The sequence below is a fragment of the Phalacrocorax carbo genome, chromosome 1 (assembly GCF_963921805.1).
Source record: "Phalacrocorax carbo chromosome 1, bPhaCar2.1, whole genome shotgun sequence".
Lineage (NCBI taxonomy): Eukaryota > Metazoa > Chordata > Aves > Suliformes > Phalacrocoracidae > Phalacrocorax > Phalacrocorax carbo.
Genome location: NC_087513.1, coordinates 187,260,952 through 187,278,954, shown reverse-complemented (window position 1 = coordinate 187,278,954; position 18,003 = coordinate 187,260,952). Strand labels below are relative to the sequence as shown.

Sequence of the window (18,003 nt, the reverse complement as noted above, 5' to 3'; positions counted from 1 at the left end):
AAAGAATATTCACAATTGGGTAAAGAAAAAACACTGGTGGTATGTTTAACTTTGCATAGGCACGCTTTATTCTTTTTTGCTCACAAGGCTTTAAAATTGAACTTTTCAAGGCAGAACATGTAAGGAAACAATAACAGTTCTCTTCCATGTTACAGATTACTACTTCTACATGTCATTACTTGACAGAAGAATTGGAAGAGAAAGCAAGTTTGGATACTGTTTTTTCGCTTTTTCTGGAATGTTCTGTCCATACATTCTTTAAAAAGACCTGTCAGATCTGTCTCTGTATTTAAGCTTCCCCACTTCATGAAAATCTCACTGCAGCCCAAACCTTACCTCATGAACTGTTTCAATCCATTCTCTGGTCTCATTTTAGAGCTCCTTTCTATGTTTTTACCCTACAAATTAATTCCTCTTTATGATAAATTATTTCTTCTTCTGTATAAAGAACAAGCATGGGAATGGCAGGCTATGAGGGACTTCTCTAGATCATTAAGTCCAGTCCCTTGCTATCACAGGCAGTGATCTCCAAATCCATTCAGATACTTCAAACCACATTTTTCACTCTCTTCTCCCACTAGAAACCCTCCAGAACTGTGCTTATCTGGGGCTTAAAATATTCTTCCTAGATTAAAGATACGGAGAATTAATACATTTTTGTCAACACTTCTTCCTCACTGCAGCAGACCTCTCTCAAGTGTTCTGAAACCATAATCATAAGTTATTCTATCACTTTGACAGATTTTGTCCAAAAAACAATTCTGAAGAAGTGTCCAGGCAGACGTTAACATACAAAATAAAGTCCCGCAATTCAAGATACCCAGTTGTAAGCAAGTGTCAGTCTAGAGGCCATAGAGTTGTTAGCATATGTTGTGCCTGAGCTAGTAAGCTGTAACATAGGGAAAGGTTTATTAACCTTAACAAGGTCACATGGTAATGTAAATAGACCACTTCCAAATTAGGACTCAAGCACGGCTAGACAGCTTAGCAGCTGTTTGGTCCCAGTCTTCTATGATGATGTTCTTTCACAAGACAGGTTTTCTGCTTCATATTCCTTACAAATCTCTTCTCTGCACCAGTTCTACCTTCACCTCAACCTCAAACACATGCATGACCAAAGCTGCACAAAAATACTCCAGATGAAGGTGTACTGTCTTTTACAGCACCAGTATGTCAATGATGCTGTTGGAAGAAAAAAAAAAAAAGATACTGAAGTTTTCTTACCTGTTGCGCTCCATCTCCACTAACAATAGGGGAAGTTAGAAGAGGGATTTCACTACTTATAATCGAAGTGGTATCCAGTAATGGTGGATGTTCTGCCATCATTGATGGTACACTAATTCACAAGATCACCTGCAAAGAAAAGTTACTCAAATGGTTAAACTATATAAATATTTCTGAATAATTACCCTTAAAAACCAGCCTCACTTTAAAACAAAAAAAGTATAAAATTAGACACCTTGAGAAAGTACATTTCCACAAAATTCCAGCAATCATGTAAACTTGATGATGTATTTTGCCAGCTAATATAAGCCTTATTTATACACAGGGTAGGTTTAGACCCCCTCTAGCGGCCGAACCTTAGAAAAAGGTACATTACAGCCTTGGAGCTAACAATCCTGAATCATTTTAACTTTGATTATAAACCAAAATCTTGTCTAAGTTTGTCCAGCACCGCTGACAAAATACCTACTGGAAAAAAATGGGGAAAAAAGCACAGTTGTTTTAGAAAGAACATAGGTAGTGTTCCTGTTTACATGAAACTGGTAAAAACCTGGAGATCTACAAACAGTGACGCTGTTTTTTTAAATCACGAACCTACTTTTTCTACTGTTCTAACAAATGAGACACTCTCAGGAATGGGAGAATTAAGACCGGAATTAAGACCGGAAAAGCTGAAGATTTACCATTTTTCCATGCTGGAAATATGTATTGCAAGTCTAATAAGCTGCTTTTGAAACTGCATTTCATTTTGTTTAAAAAAAAGTCAGAGTTATATTGGTTTAGTGTACTGGTCTTAACTGCAACCCAGCCAGGCTCAGTACACTTAGTTTTGGGGGAGGGATAAGAAATATTAAATCAACAAGAACTGAGAAATTGATATTTCTTAACAAAGAGACAGATGGAAAGAACTCACTAGAGGTGAACAGTACATTCAGAATTCCCACGAGTTAATCACGTTTTGCATCTGAAAACAGTGCTTAACATCAAACATACACATAAAAATTAAGCTGAGAACAAGCTTGTACAGTATTTCTAAACCTGACCTTCCTCTTTTAGCCAGTACTTACAGTAGCATGGTGAAAATAAGTAGGTACAATTTTGAAGTTACACAGCCTGACAGTCAGTAAAGCTACAGTTTTTTAAAGTTTTGCCTTGATATCATCCGGCTAATGAAACTCCACAAGCACTTCCAAACTTCTAACAGAGATATCCTGTCTGCTCATAAACACAGCTGCTACTAGTTACAGCATACAAACCTTACTTTAAATGAAGAGATACCGGATAAAATTCAAGGAGTGATAAAGTCAGCTTAATGACACTAACTTCAGTACCAAGTTCTAGAGATGATATTTGGTTATTCTGAAGAGCTGCTTACAGTTCAGTACTCAGAAGTGTTCTCTGACACTACTTCCATCCCACCCAATTGACTGCTTTTACTTGTCTGCCCCTCTAAGGCACATGTTGTTGTATATCTGCTGTCGGTTGAAATCTGTAAAACAGTGCTGTCAGTACAAGACAACTCACACAGAACAGACTTCACATTTTCTAGAAAATATATTAAGAAAGCACTCTAAGCTTCTTATACAGCTATACATATACAGTATGATTTAGCTATTCCAATGCTGAAGGTTGTCCTACTATAAACCTATGAACTTGGAAAAAACGCATTCTGAAATAGTTTTGGATGTTTCATTTACTTTCCTGGTACACTTTGAATATTGAAGTTGGGAAAAAAAATCCCTCTAGGTTAAAAGACTTTGAGACCTAACTGTGATTTCTTAAGAATTCATCACCTCTTATGCCAAGTCATTTATACCTGCTTAGCCAGACTAATTAGTCTCCCAAGCAATGAGGACAGAGTTTTATATTCCTAGCTTACTTTAAAAGCTTTCCCACTCATCAAAAAATCCTCCAGGCTACAGCCAGTCCCCATGACTTCTGCAGGTGACAGAGGGCTAATGAAAGTTCCTTGGATCATCTTTCAAGCTAGCAAGTTCGATGGTAGCCTTCCCAGGATATTATCCAATGATTATTTAATGTAAAATGAATGCACAGCCTGGAAGCAGGTGTTAGAAACAAGGCATCCTTACTCCCGTGATAGCTACAACCAGGCTTGCTCTTGTGCCATCTCCTGATTTTGCAGCTCCAAATATTTTATGCTTCTGTCAACAGTGCCCAAGAAAGATGAGTAATTCCAGTACTCCAAGCTATAACTCAACACATTCCCAGACCGAGATGGCTTCAATTTCCCCAGGTTTCAGTTGAATCCAGCTCATTATTCCCAAGCCACCATGCTAATGACTAGTCTCTTACACAAGAAAGCACTAACCTCCTTTGTTGCACACAATGACTTTTGACTGAATCCATGACTTATGATGCACTCGGTGCTATCACCATTTATTAGGCAAAAATCAGAACATGTCTATTGAATTGGACACCAGTGAGAATTAAACATAACCCAAACTGACTCAAATATGACTGTCATGACAACTTGTTAAGCCCTTCCAAGACAGTAGAAACTCTGGACATACATAACATTTGGTCTCAGATTCATTCAGTCTCTTGCACAGGTGTTTAACAATTTGATTTGTATGAAAACTAGGTTCCCACAGGCACCTGTGTGCTTATGTGGGTAGTCCACCTTTGGCACACAGCCTTCAGTGCCTTAACCGGGACACAGCTAAATTCCACGCCTGGATCCAAGTGTTTGATTTATTCTGGAGATGAAGCATGCTGCTCATCAATAAACCCTGACAGGAGGTACTAGGTATACTGTTATTCCTGCCACCCTCTACAACAATAATAAAAGTGCTACCTGTCAGACTGTGTAATCAATCCAGGGAAACAAATAAATCAATGCTTTCTTGACAATAGAGTATTAGATTTCTCTGCAATGCCACTGAACTAGTCTTGAAGACTAAAGGCTTAAACTTCTCACCCATGTGAGTCTATGCTACACATATCAAAGGCCTTTTCGCTATCAGGAGTCAAGAGGCAGCAATCTGTACAAGTCAGTGTACATGATCTGGTCAGACAGTAAGACATGGTATGTCCACCAGTTGCAGGTGCCTTTTCTTTTTATCTATGAGGACAAGTAAAGCCAGATAGGAATTTGAAAATGCAGAAGTACCGCATGGCAGGAGGAAGAGAAGTCAGATAAAATGGACAAAAGGTCGGCATCAAAATAAGCAGAAGTGCTCAATAAACGTATATTGGAAATAAATGTCATTATATCACATTAAATGCAAGGATATCAAACAGGTACAGACAATACTTTTAAATCAGCAGACCCAGATAGCTTGCATTCAAGACTTCTGGAAGAAGATATCTACCTAGATCTTTGAAACTTGCAAATAACTTGAGTCCTCAGAAGGTCTCAGAGGTCTGGAAGAAAGCTAGAAGTCTTGCATTAAATACTCTCTTGTAAAAGGGCAAATGGGACAATCAAGGCCTGTTAGCCAACAGCATTGTGAGACCAAATAAAAGTTAATAGTTGACACTGTTATTTGTAAAGAATTAAAAGACAAGTATGATTGATGGAAAAAAGCTTATCCAATTACCTTGATGAGAATCTTCTGGTGATGGGCATGGCTGATAAAGGTACTAATAAGAGAACTGGAAAAACAATCTTAACCTAATTTGACATTAAACAACATTTCAACAAAAACCCAACAGACATCACATGGATTAAAACTGGACAGGCAGTTTTAAATATTAACAGTAAATATTAAAAATAAATACAGAATTGTTGAGCCTGTGTGTTTCCAATAAGAAGGGAAGGTATCAGTTCTTGGCTTCTCATTACAGAACATGTTTTTAACTCAGCTCTTGGGTGGGGGGGTTGGGAAGAAAAAAAAGAGGAAGTCAGAAGGAAGTCTGGAAGTTGCAAACCATGACAGTGGTAACAGGCCAACTCATTCTACTCCACTAAAACGGCATGAATAGCTTAAAAACACTAGGCATAACAAAAGGTTTTTAACACATAAAGGTAAAGCTATTCTTTCTAAAGCAAAAAAGAATGAATTCAATCCTGTGAAGGGTTGATTCTGAAAAGGACAGGATAATAGAAGTGGACAGCCAAACACAAGCTCCCCAAAAGGCAGTATCAGTTATATCAACAGGTGTAGCTCATTTAGAAACAAGAAGAATAGTTTCCCTGTCTCTGGCTGCAAAGAACTACAGCCTCTACTGGAACAATGTAAGAAGCTTTGTCTCCAATTTGCTGGCTTAAAATGGTTGATACCAGTTCAAGAGAGTAGTATGAGCCACTGCAACGTCTTGAAAATGTTGTTCCATATGGAAAATACTGAAAGCAGAATACGTGCATACCATAGTTTCAGCCTTAGTCCACATAAAACTGTTTTGGATGACGTAACAGTCTTCCAACTCCAGCCAGTTTCCCAATATACTCAGCATTTAATGAGGTCTTGAAAAGGACACAAGAAAGGGAGCCTGTGTTTGGACATCAGGTAAGGCTCAGCCTGCAGGACCACTACAAACAATTCAGTAGCCTATTGCCAGATTTCCTGCACCACTGAAAACTAATGGATGCCTTCAGAGCAGCCTTCAGAGGGGGTAAAGTAACATGTGGGATAAATCTAAGGATTTAAGGCCAACCCACTACACCATTCTTGTGGACATATTAAAAGGGGCCAGACAAGGAAGACAACACATTAGATTAATAGATAGGTAATACACTGTTGCTAAGCTCAGAAGCAGCTGAGAAGTAATTTTCTAGTGGTGGTGCAATAATAGCATGGTTACTTAGAAAGCTATACTGACTCATGCACAGCAACAACTGCTGCAGGCACGGTTATTTCTTGTCTTGCTACTGAATACACTGAACTAGTAGTAGACATTCAAAGTGTAATTCAGTATTACTAACTCATGTGACACTGTTCTTTCAGAATCTGCACTGAGTCTGTGCTAGGATGCAAGGAAAGAACAAGGTCCCTGGGGATTTCAGCCAAGTTGGGTAGGTTAATGCTTTGTACGAGACTTAGGTAGCAAACTACCTATTCCCCACAACCCCCAACTGAACTGCTATTCATTTTCCTTATATAGGAATTTGAAGAGACTTTGAAAGATTTTTCTAAAGGTTATCAAAGCTAAAACAAAGGGAAGGCATCTAAATTTACTGGACATGATTTGTTTAGAGACTCCAGACTTACGCCTGAGGAACCATTAAGGAATGAATTACACTAACAAGCCAAAAGGCTAAATGATGTTAAGGATCAAAGGCTGAGTTCCACTCAATAGTTCAGTAAGCAAGTTTGCCTTCCTGAACTGTAATGACAACTTAACTCAATCCTTAAATGCCTTCAGATTTGGTCCTTTAATGTTTCTGTGGCATCATTGTTATATTCTGAAGACACATACCACTCTGCTTTTTACTTAGTCAGTTGTTCATTAAGGGTTAAGGACTATAAGGCTGAGATCATCGGGCAGTGCATTTCCTCTGCACATGCAAAGCATCAGCATTTCCATCTCCAAGAGACTAGCAGCTGATCTTAACGATAGCCTCTGAAGAACACATCAGCATTAAATCAGCTGGATCACCAAGGTAAAAAACATGAGTCAGCAGCATGCACCCTCATAGCAACGAAGGCTAACAGCATACAGGGCTGTATGAGCAGAAAAGCACAGCCGATGGGTAGAGGGAGGCGATTATTCCCCACTACTCAGCATTTATAAGGTCACATCTGGAATACCACATCCAGTTTTGCTCTTCCCAACCACTACCTCCTCCCCAGTATAAGAGAAATGCCATGAAGACTGTTACTGGGCTTAGGCCAACAAAAATCAAGGCGAAGCTAACAGCACTAGAGTAGACAGGTCACCTGCAGCTGGATCCCACTACTTGAAGGATGCTTGTCGAGAGCGTTAAATCAAACTCTTGGAGGCATGCAGCAGAAGTACAAGCAGTGATGGACACATGCTGCATCACTGGAAATTCTGTCTGCCCGGGAGGGGGGAAGATATCTTCACAATGACAGTGGTGTAGCACCGGCACAGGTTGCCCTGAGAGGCTGCAAAAAATCTCAATCCTGTACATCAGTGGTCTCCAAAGTGGGGGTCCATACACACCAGGGGTGCACAAGACAATCCTTTGGGGTGTGGGAAGAAAATATTTTTTGTCATTGATAAATAAAAATATTTGAAAGTGTTTTTCATCTTTATCTCATCTTTTTTTGTGTATGCTTTATCATGTGCATACTATATTAATAGAGTAACGTATGCATATAATTTTAAAATGTACATATATTGGAGGTGCATGCCCAAAACACCTTTACTGATGAGGTGCATGATCAAAAAAAGCTTGGAGATCACTGCTGTAGAAAGTCAAAACCTGACCATGCAAGGTCCTGACAAAGGGCTGAAGAAGGCAATCTCCAAAGGCTCCTTCTGAGCAGAATTCTTCTATGAATTCCAGAGTATTATTCAATCAAAATACAACATGTAATGCCAAAGTTAAATTGCTTTCAGTAGATTGGAACCCAGAGAGGGGACAGTAACTACTGTCTCCCAAGCTCTTGAAACCTGTCAGATTCTCAATTCAGAATTTCAAAGTAACAACGACAGTACTAATCAAAACTCAGACTCGCAGACTGAAGGTTCAAATTTTGGAAGACATACCTATAGCACTGTCTATAACAGAATTAGTTTTACTCTGACCTTTCTCCTAAGAAAAGGAAGAAAGCTGCATCAGATGATAATTACAAATTTAAAAGTTATACTTTTGTATTAAAGCACACAAGACAAGCAGGCTTTCCATTTTGGTTGGGCTGCTGACACTGCTATGATAAATGTAGTGATAGCCAATAACAACACTGCATACAAAAAAATCCTAAGGAGGACTCCTTTCCTAGAGATTCACTGCTTCTGGTTGTTGAGTTTGATAAAAAAATACAATTGTTTTTCCCACAACTTGAGGCCTTATAAGGCCACACTCCACAGTGGTATCTCTGGTGACTACCTAAGTAGAAATTTGCATTGCTTCTTTTTCCACAGTTTTTGTGACTTAGGGTGGTGCTTCTCTGTCTACCTACTTATTATCACAATACTTACAGCAACTTAATACTCTTTCACATCCTAATTCCATCAAATCTGGTAAGCAACAGGTACAAACAGATTTATTATTAGAGAGGGTTGTCCACAAGAGCCTTGATTCTATACAACATGAGGATGGAAGCTGAAGTGGTGAAAAGACAAAAAGTGCCTAACACAGAAAGGTGCAGCATAAGGAATGGCTCAGTGAAATCAACACTAAATGTTTCCAAACTGCATGTTGCCATTACATGAAAAGTGACAAAAACAGGGCTATTCCACAACTTCTTTGTCACTAGTGCAGTTTCATACACGCTTCAGCCTGTATCACATTACAGATTAAATCTGAGGTTGCCATAAGGTGTGTTTTCCCAGTGGGCTCGGTACAGCAGCACAGGTGTGCATTCCTCCTTCACCCAGGTCCTCCTGCAGCTATGCTTCCCCAGGAACCACGGGTAAGGCTCATTCTCAGGTCCAGACAACTTCCAGTAAGAAGGAAAAGCTTCTCTGAACAGGAGATACTTTCTAGGTTTTGCCAAAGACCAAAGAATGATCTTACAAAACCAAAAAGACCATAAAACCATCACCCAACCTTAATGCACAAATGCTTTGATGTTGACGTCTCCAACATGAAGACAGCAGGCGCACTTTAAAAATAAGTATCTTTCAATCAGCTGAAGTAATAAAGCCCTATTTTATTTAGTTTAGACCCTCACACCTGAGTGACTTTTTAAGAAGATGCAAGCTACTATGTAAACTTTTCCTGTGATTGAGGCATTTACAAGTACTCACCGTGTCCATTCTTTAATGCCTCCTGTGAGATAAATTCATCCTTTACTATTTCCTACAGTCCTTAAAAGATATCTCCTGCCTGCCAATTTGAGACTTGTAAAAATTACTATCGTGATTCCTTCCAATCTGTCAAATCGGCCATTTGGTTCAGAAGCCATCAGATAAGAGTAGACAAATACAAGTGCCCAAGATGTACAAGTATGCTAAAATGAGGAAATTTCTAGAAACAAAATAGACCAATGCCTCCGTAGAGTGACGAGTAAAAGAACAAAGCATATGGAACAGATGTTACTCATGTCACTTAATGCACTACTGGAAAAAGCTCAGATACATTTCTATACCAGCTACATCACTGTATTAGAATATAATTACCCAGAGATCCATAAGGTTGTAGCTGAACTATTAAAGTTATGAAGCATGCTGAAAAGGTTTGTGCTTATTTTTAAGAATCAGAATTGAGCAGAATTATTTTAATTCTCCCCCCGCCCCCACATATTTACCATATTTTCTAGTCACACAGCTTCAGATGTGGCAATTATGGTATACCAGCTTTTCTTTTTCAGTTCTGAACTAATTATTTCAATTAATATGCAATTTATTTAAAAGATGTGTTTTGTTTTCATAAAGTATTTTTCCTCTTTTAGAACAGTATTTCCTGGAAAACTTGATAAAACATTTTTCAGCAGAACAGAGAAGTGTTATTTTTTTGCTAGAAGAAAGGTGTTCTGCGGGAACATTTCTATTTGGCAATCTCGTTTTAAGTACAGTGAAACTGAAATGGTTATTCTCTTCAGTCCCATTGCTCATAATACTAAAGTTGCAGATAGGCAATACAGGAAAATTATAAAAAACCCCATATAGTTTAGTAAAGTAAATCAACAAAGTCAAAGTCTGGCATTCACTAGAAACTATAAATCAAAGTAGTTAAAAATGAAGATACACAAAATATTTTAATAAGCACCGGCCCTCCCTTACAGGAAAAAAAGTAGCTACAGCCTGTGCCTTAAATATGGAAATACTCCAACTGTAGCTCTCCAGTGGTGTCGCAGATACTCACTGAACACAATTCTCAAAGAAGTCTGAGAAACATGATACAAGTATCTGTTCATACTATGTTACCACTGGAAGGTGAACACTAAAAGTTGTAAAATTAATGTAATATTGTTATGAAGAAAGTACTGATTGATGAGCAAATGCAAGTTGCACTTGGATAGCCAAAACAGTTGCTGGATCTAACTTGCCCATTAGTTACTGCCTGTCCCTCTCAAAGCTAGAATGGCCAAGCCACACAACGGCAAAGCTTAGCATTGCAGGACTTAAGCGTACTATAGTAAATCAATACTTCAGGTTACCTTCATACTCCATGTTGTGAACCACAATGATTTAGGATCAGTTTCACATGAAGTTTATGCATTTATATCATAGATACTATAACCTATGAGAGAACATATAGCGGATAATTGGAAACACTCCAGCTGTTCAAGTTTAATGCATTTATATTTATGAGCGAGCATTTTTTGAAACTGAGCCAAAGAGGCCAAGCTCTTCCTAGTAGCTGATGTAGAAAGCTAAACTTTTGAAGGTGAAGACTACATAGAGGACAACTAGACAGTGATAAACCAGTCATCCAGCAAGGCACAATATGTTCATGGACGCTTACCACCTCATCTTGTCCAGCACGACTGTGAAATGCTTGACTGCACATAAGACGACCAGTGCAATGGAGACTACCTGCAAACACCACGTTCTGGTTTTAAATGTTGTTATTTGATTCTTAAAAAAACATCCATGGTCCTTATCTGGATGAAGTACATAGAACTTGAAGTTGTTGCATAAGAAGAATTCAGTACTTTCCAACTATTTGCCCCTCCCTATCATACCTTCAAAGAAGAGAAGCTTAAACTGGTTCCGTAACTTTTAGGAAGCAATAAGTGCAACCACATCACAAATCAGAATTAATCTGTTCATTTTACTCACACCTAATTTGACAGTGTGCATTTTAAATCAGTGAGTAAACTGTCAGCACCAGAGTGCAAACTTAGGCCTAGTCTTAAGCAAGTACATCAACCTGATTCACCACCACACATTGTCTGGGAGCTGTTCTGTGGCCTCCTTTGTCTTACAGGAACAACTTCCTTTTAGAGGAAGCATCCTTAAAAAGAAATGATGAGAGTGAACTACATAGTATATTTTTTGCACCACTTAAAGATCTTCAATGCAATTACACTTTATTTATGCTACCTTGATCTAAACTATGGGGCTGTTTTGTTTTACACTCTTGTTATTCTCAAGAACTTCCTTAAACCCTCCTAGTTTTACTTTTACACCAGCTAAATTAGGTTCTTGTAAGCTTCTGCCAAGACTGGATTTCCTTCAGTTTATTTTCTGAAAATCACATGGGTTCAAAAAAAACTTGGCTTTTCCCAGTTAATCATTACTCTTGCTGTCATTTCTGTTTAAGAACATGCTTATTTTTTGAGAAAACAAGCAAATTCAATGCCAAGAATCAAGCTACTTCCTCATTTGTTATCAACTCCCTCTTTTCAGTAGCTAAGAGTAGCGAAGTCAAACTTTCAAAATATTTTTTCATATGATTCCTTTAAGGCAAATTAAAAACATGGATTTATTTTTATTAATGTGATGCAACTGGTCAGTGAGATAAATTTATTGCAGAGACAGCTGCTGGTGTTGGAGCTACAAAGAGTGCATGATTCAAGCAGAACAAGCAGCTTTTAAAGAACTCTTATGAAATAGCTTTTTCCTGCTCACTCTGAAAAATGAAAACTATGCTATCCGAATGCAAGACAACATAGTATCGATGAGGCTACAAGCCTAACAGATTTTTAAATTTCTCTCCACTGATTCTTTCAGGGAAACCTGTAGGTCTCTGCTTCCATAAGTATCAGGTTAATAGCACAGAACATGACATGTCACGACAGGCATATGGAAACTGCTTCCCCAGAGTCAAAATCCACCAAAAAAGCAAGTGTTTTGAGGCCTAACACACACATTTGAAAGATGTTCTTTTATCAAGAATTTAAACTGCTGTAAGTCAGATCTGCTAAATCGTACTAGCAGCTCACACTTGCACCACTGCAAGCAACTGGCCAACACCACAGTGAATTAAACTGGAGGACAGTTTAATCTTACAAAAATCAGTCAGTTTTAACATAAAACGGTTGCCTGATCCATTTCACTTATGCAAATACACAAATGAATGCCAAGCATAGGAATAAGCAGAGAGGAACTGCTTCTTCCAGTGTCAGTGCACAGCATTCAGGAAGCTACAGGCCACGGTGCTAAAAAAGGTCAAGAGGCAGTCACCCTGGCAGGTGCTTTGCTTCCCTAATATTAAACTTAGTTACAGCGGCACTGAGGCAGTTACTTGGATGCCACATAAAAACAATCACAGTGAGGTAAGTCAAACAGCATCTCAAGCTGAATGCCACCCTTGAAAACTAAATAATTCCACTCATGCAGGAGTCTTCCAATAGCGAATTCTCTACAACTACAGAGGAGGAAGACAGCAAAACAAGAGCAGGTTTCTCAGATGCCACCAGCACTCCCTTCTCCCAAGACTCACCCCATCCTCCAAGAAAAGTTTTAGTCAGTTAAAACACAATGAGACAAACTAGTCTGATTGCCCAATCAAGTCAAGAGGACAAAGCTGCTCTCAGCTTCCTATTTTACCTATGAAGTTGCAACACTGAACAGTTGTCAATTTATTCACAAAAATAAAGCCACAAAAATCAGAAATTAATCTGTTTGGAGCTGTGTTGCCATGATGTACATAATTAAATGTACTGGACTACTTTTATGATGTATTACTTCAATTATGTTCACTTATCCTTACCATTGAAAAGCCATTCAGTGGAATGTGCATATATACTAACACTGTTATATGTGGGCAGTCAACTTATTAGCAAGCCTGAAGAAATTAAAACAAATTACATTTCAGCTGTATCGAAGACTGATCACTGTCAACATTCACTACTCACTTCCACAGCTTCTTTTAGCCCTCATTTCTTAGTACTCTTACTTAGTTTCAACATCTTTGATCTACCTTCATACTAGACTAAACGGGTAAATAAACAGTTTTCTTAAAGTAGGTTTTCCCCATTTACATTATTCATAGATTCTATAGGATTTGCAGAGGAGGCACAGTAACTTCTGTGGCTTATGATATTTACTCTTACTGTGGGAAGTCCCCTAATATCCTGTCAACAGATACATTGAAATATTAGTGAATAATTACAGTCATGGTTCTCTCTCATTGCCAAGACACTGCAAGTCATGGAAGTTTTTCAGTGGACCTTCTTATCTGTTCAATCTTTCCTTACAGAGTAGTTTTTTCAGATACATGTACACTTTTTGCAGACCATTACTACTTGATTTGCTACTACCATGTAAAATGTGTTTCTGCATCCCAAAGTAAAACTAATCCACTTGATACTCTGTTGCTTTTGTCACAGTTTCCTTCTGTCAAGTCATCTAGCAGATACACTTCTTCCAGTTAAAACAACAAACAAACTACAAACAACAAAACCTTGCAGTATGAAAACTGGGTGTTACATAAGAAGGATTTATTTTGTAATCAAAGGAGTAAGATAGGGTATTGAGTATACTACCTTAGCAAGGGGAAACGATAAGCAGCTTGGCAGCAGCCCATGCTTGTAGGATCTTGTATAGGATTTTCACTGGTTACAGGCTCAAGAGTGTGTGAGGAGCTGGAACAGGACCAGATCTCTGGGGGGCAGATGGAACAACAATGACTTCAAAAACATTTGTTCCATCTGAAACTAAATGTAAATTAATTGGAACAATTAAAGATTACAATCTACAAGAAACATGTAATACTATTAAGTGTTACAGACACTTTATAAACATCCTTCTACCCCATCAGCCCTACAAAATACAGACCCCAGGATGACAATCAAAAATATATCTGAACATAAACAAAGCCACTAAACTTCATGGATAGACAAGTTTAAGAAAAAGGCTAATAGTGTTCTTCTACTCGTCTCCAGTGAACATCAGCATTAAAAGGAAGCTCAAAGTTTACTGTATACGACAAAGAAGGAGCAAAAAATTGGTCATTTCTGTAGCTCAGGAAACATTGGCCCCACGAGCAAAATAAACATTGTTTGTGTTTGCTGAACAGAAGAAGCTGCAATGTACTCGTTCTGAACTATTATCTCTTTCCTGAGATACAGGCAGTATCTTTTAGTTAAGCTAAAGAGTTGACAGTCTGAGTCAAATCTATTTTTACTGGATCTGGTCCTACAGGAAAAGTAATGGCTCTCAATTCAACTCGTGCACTATAAACTGCAGCCAAGTTGATTTTTGCTACAAATTACCTGGGAACTTCTCCAAGCCAACAGTGTTAAAGAAACGGATGATAAAATATAGAAGTGTTATTGACAGATATAACAGAGATAATCCAATTCATATTTTAGATCACAGAAATGCACCAGTGAAACTCGACCTGTTACCTGTAGACTTTTTAGCAGACATTGAACTACAAATCCCCTAACAGTTAAAAGCTGGATGTCAAAAAAAGGTACAATATTGCTGGATACTGGAGGGAGACAAGAATTCCTCAGGTTCCAGGAGGCACTGACAGCGAACATCAATGGCTGCAGACAACAACACTGTCTGGGAAGCAGGCCTGCAGACTCACAAAAACTTGTCTTCTCTAGTATCTGTCTGCCTGGGAATGAACAAGACTGTATCTTTGCCGCTTCCCCCCAGCCACTCAAGAAGTGGGACTGGGCTAGGTTATAGGACTTGCCACTTTGATGAAGGTATTGATAGACAATCGGAATACAAGCACTTAACACCTTTCCAGCATTCAATATTTCGGAAGACCAACACATTTACAATATCATACACTATTTCAGAAGCGACTTGCCAGTGAGGTAGATGAGTTAGTTGCCTAAAAGGATTCAGAAGTTAAAATTACTTAAGAGAAAGTATTGACCAAGATGAAAAATTGTACCTCTCCTGCAGTCAGGCTTTAAGGGTTTTGCTTCCCTAAGAGAGAACACTGCAGGAGCATGTTCAGTTAAGTAGTTAAAGTTGCAATAACAATTACGAACGATCTCTCTTGGGTATCTTGAGCCAAAATGATCATCAGCATAACACTGAGTTAGCTGATATAGGTCCAAATTCAAGTTAAATTAAATGGCCACAAGGCAAAGAATATCAAACTAAAGCATCCCAAGACTCCCAGGACTCCCAGCCCAAAGCAATTGAGTTATTAGTCTACACCATAATTCAAGTTTCTGCAATTCCATTACATTATTGCCTATAACAATCTAAAGCTTTTGAGTTTTAAGTTCACAAACTAGTGGAATCTACGACTTGAAAAAAGTAGAAAATGCCACGAACGGATTGAAATCAGATAACTTAAGTGTTATATGTAATGACATGAGCCTCAAGTAACTTATACACCTAGAGCTTGTCATACAGCAAAAAACACTCAGGTGGTTTCCATCTGCCCTGAAAGAACCGAGACACTCATCTAATTCTGTTTTAATATTATAATGTACAGTAGTCAGCCTGTGACTGCTCAAAGCAGATTGCTCTCATTCTGACCAACTGACCTAAGCAACTGATCACCAAGTCCTGGCCCTTCCAAGGACAAGAATCTGCATCTCTCTCAACTAAGGCTTTGTCTGTTAAAATCAGTGTTCAATACCCCAAATGTAACTGATTACCCGTGTCAATTTATGCCCCCAAAGTCACCAGAAAAAACATTCTGGTGTAGTTCACCAAAACACGTCCCAGATTCAAGCCACACACGTCAAGATGACTTGCATACACTCTGTATACACAGATAGAACCAGATGCTGCATTTCCAAACTTCATCAGCACCCTTCCTGCTCCCCCAGGCTTAGCAGGAACACCAGCTACCAAGAACTCTATAGTGCCCAATGTCGCAAATTGGATAGATACTCAGCTGCTTCCAACTTTCACATACATGCACGGCCTTCTCCCTGCCTGAAAGCTTGCTACTTCTCCATTCATCATGTGATTAAATATCATAATTATTTGAGACCATTTCCTTAGAGAAAAAAAGCTAGAAAAAATTTAACTGCTTGTACTTTCTGAATTTTAAGTACTGTTGAGTTGCTGTGATTCATTCTATTTCATGACATAGAATATAAACACATCTACAGATGCAGATTCACATCAGGGCTACAGTCAAATTTCTATACTGCATAAAGCTGAAAGTTACCCATTGCCATAACAACAAAATAGCTTCTTTTAAGCTCAAAGCTTAGCAGGACTGGGACCTATAGATTCTAATACAGAAGCTACCATGTACTTAGCAGCAAAAAATGAAGATATTTGAAGTCTTCATTATAATTTAAGGCATTTATAACCAGGTATGTATTTAGTCCACCAAAGACTTAAGTTCTAAAAACAAAGAGCGTTTCACAGAAATTACTTCATGATGTCAGATGTTCTGGAATAACACTTAACATCCAAGGTAGCTAATAAATTACCTTTGACAAGGTTAAACAAATTACTAACATGCCTTGAGATGTCACACTCAAAGCATGATTTGCTCCTACCCAACGTATTTTCTACCGCTTACCTGCACAATAAAAATCAGCTGAAAAGTTTCATTTTTGCTTTCAGTTGGTTTCACTTTCTAGTTGCCTGGGCACAACAAAAAGTTTCTGTTTAGGTTAAAAACCAGTCTTGGGTAATAGAAAGGGAGGAATCGGGCATGAATCTAGCTAAAAGAATGCCTCTGCTAGCACTCGGTAAGATCATTAGTGTCTTTTCGGGAAGACTTTATTTATCTACATAGAGAAATACACGCTCAGTCCCTTTAGCTGCGAGTTCCGAGGAAACCCTCACGGCTTAGCAGAAGAACAACAACAAATAGAAAGAGGTGTTGAAAACCACCACCTCCTCCCCGCCTGTCACCGCCGGCTCAGCTGTTCTGGCCGCATCCCGCATCTGCTTCTCCTCCCCGCACAGCCGCCCTCCTCGGGCGGCAGCCGCGCCGCAGCCCTGCCCCGCCGAGCCCCGCCGCTGACAGGAGGAGGGTCCCCTCCGCCCGGCCGGCACCGGCCCCTCCGAGCGGCGGAGAAGGAAGGCCGGGAAGGAAGAGAGAAAGTTTGTTCGGCGGGGCTCCGGCCGCAGGCGCCGGCTCCCCGACCCTCCTCCATCTCCTCAGGGGCCGGGCTGCGCCCGCCGCGCCCGGCAGAGGGAGCAGGTGGTAGCGCTGCCCCCGACCCCTCGCACCCCTCTCCCCGGCGCTGTTGAGGGGAAGGGGCCGGTTATACCCGCCGCCTCGGGGCGGCGAGCGCGCCTACTCACCGCCATAGCCCCGCCGGCTCTCCCGGCTAACGGTTCGGTCTCCGCCACCGGCGGGCAGCAGCACCAGAGCGGGGAGCGGAGGGGAGTTCCCGATGGCGCAGCCCGGGCAGGGGCGGCGCCGCGCCGGCCGCTTCCCCCACCCCCTTACCCGCCCACTCGAGGTACCTGCGCTTCGGTCGCCGCCGCTCCGCCGCCTTTTCCTCCCCTCCCCGCGCCTGTCACTGTCTCCCGCGGCCGCCACCGCCGCTGCTGCCGCTGCCGCCACCTCCGCCCCGGCGCCTCAGCGCTACCCGCCGCCTCGCCCGCCGGCGCCCGGCCGCCATCTTGGTGGAGGGCTGGGAGGGGCCGCGAGGGGGCAGTTGACCCCGGCGCGCGGTGCGCCTGCGCGGAAATCTCCCGTTGGGGGGGAGACTGTCGGCCCGATGGGCGGGGCGAGAGCGATGGGCGGGGTTGGGGGCTCGTGGGCGGGGCCTGTGTGGAGGGCGGGGTCTGTGTGGAGGGCGGGGCCTCTGTGGAGGGCGGGTGCGTGTCTGTGGGGCAGAGGTGTGGGTCTGGGGCCAGGGCCTGGGCCTGGCCTTGGCCCTGGGCTGGGCTTTGGCCTGG

The 18,003-nt window shown here is 40.6% G+C and overlaps 1 protein-coding gene across 4 annotated transcripts in view; it reads right to left on the bottom strand.

Moving 5' to 3' along the window:
- FNDC3A (fibronectin type III domain containing 3A) overlaps positions 1-17,703 on the bottom strand; it is a 129,715-nt gene extending 112,012 nt beyond the window's left edge. Inside the window, exons 1-3 of one of the 4 annotated variants that reach the window (XM_064440877.1) lie at positions 17,566-17,643; positions 13,692-13,809; positions 1,225-1,353 (exon numbers count right to left, since the gene is read on the bottom strand). In XM_064440877.1, the coding sequence (XP_064296947.1) occupies positions 1,225-1,326 (102 nt within the window). In that variant the 5' untranslated portion in view covers positions 1,327-1,353; positions 13,692-13,809; positions 17,566-17,643. Of the gene's footprint in view, positions 1-1,224; positions 1,354-13,691; positions 13,810-17,400; positions 17,535-17,565 lie in introns of those variants that run through there. The other 3 variants (XM_064440879.1, XM_064440876.1, XM_064440878.1) reach the window with 3 other exon arrangements.
- Between the last annotated feature and the right edge of the window lie 300 nt (positions 17,704-18,003).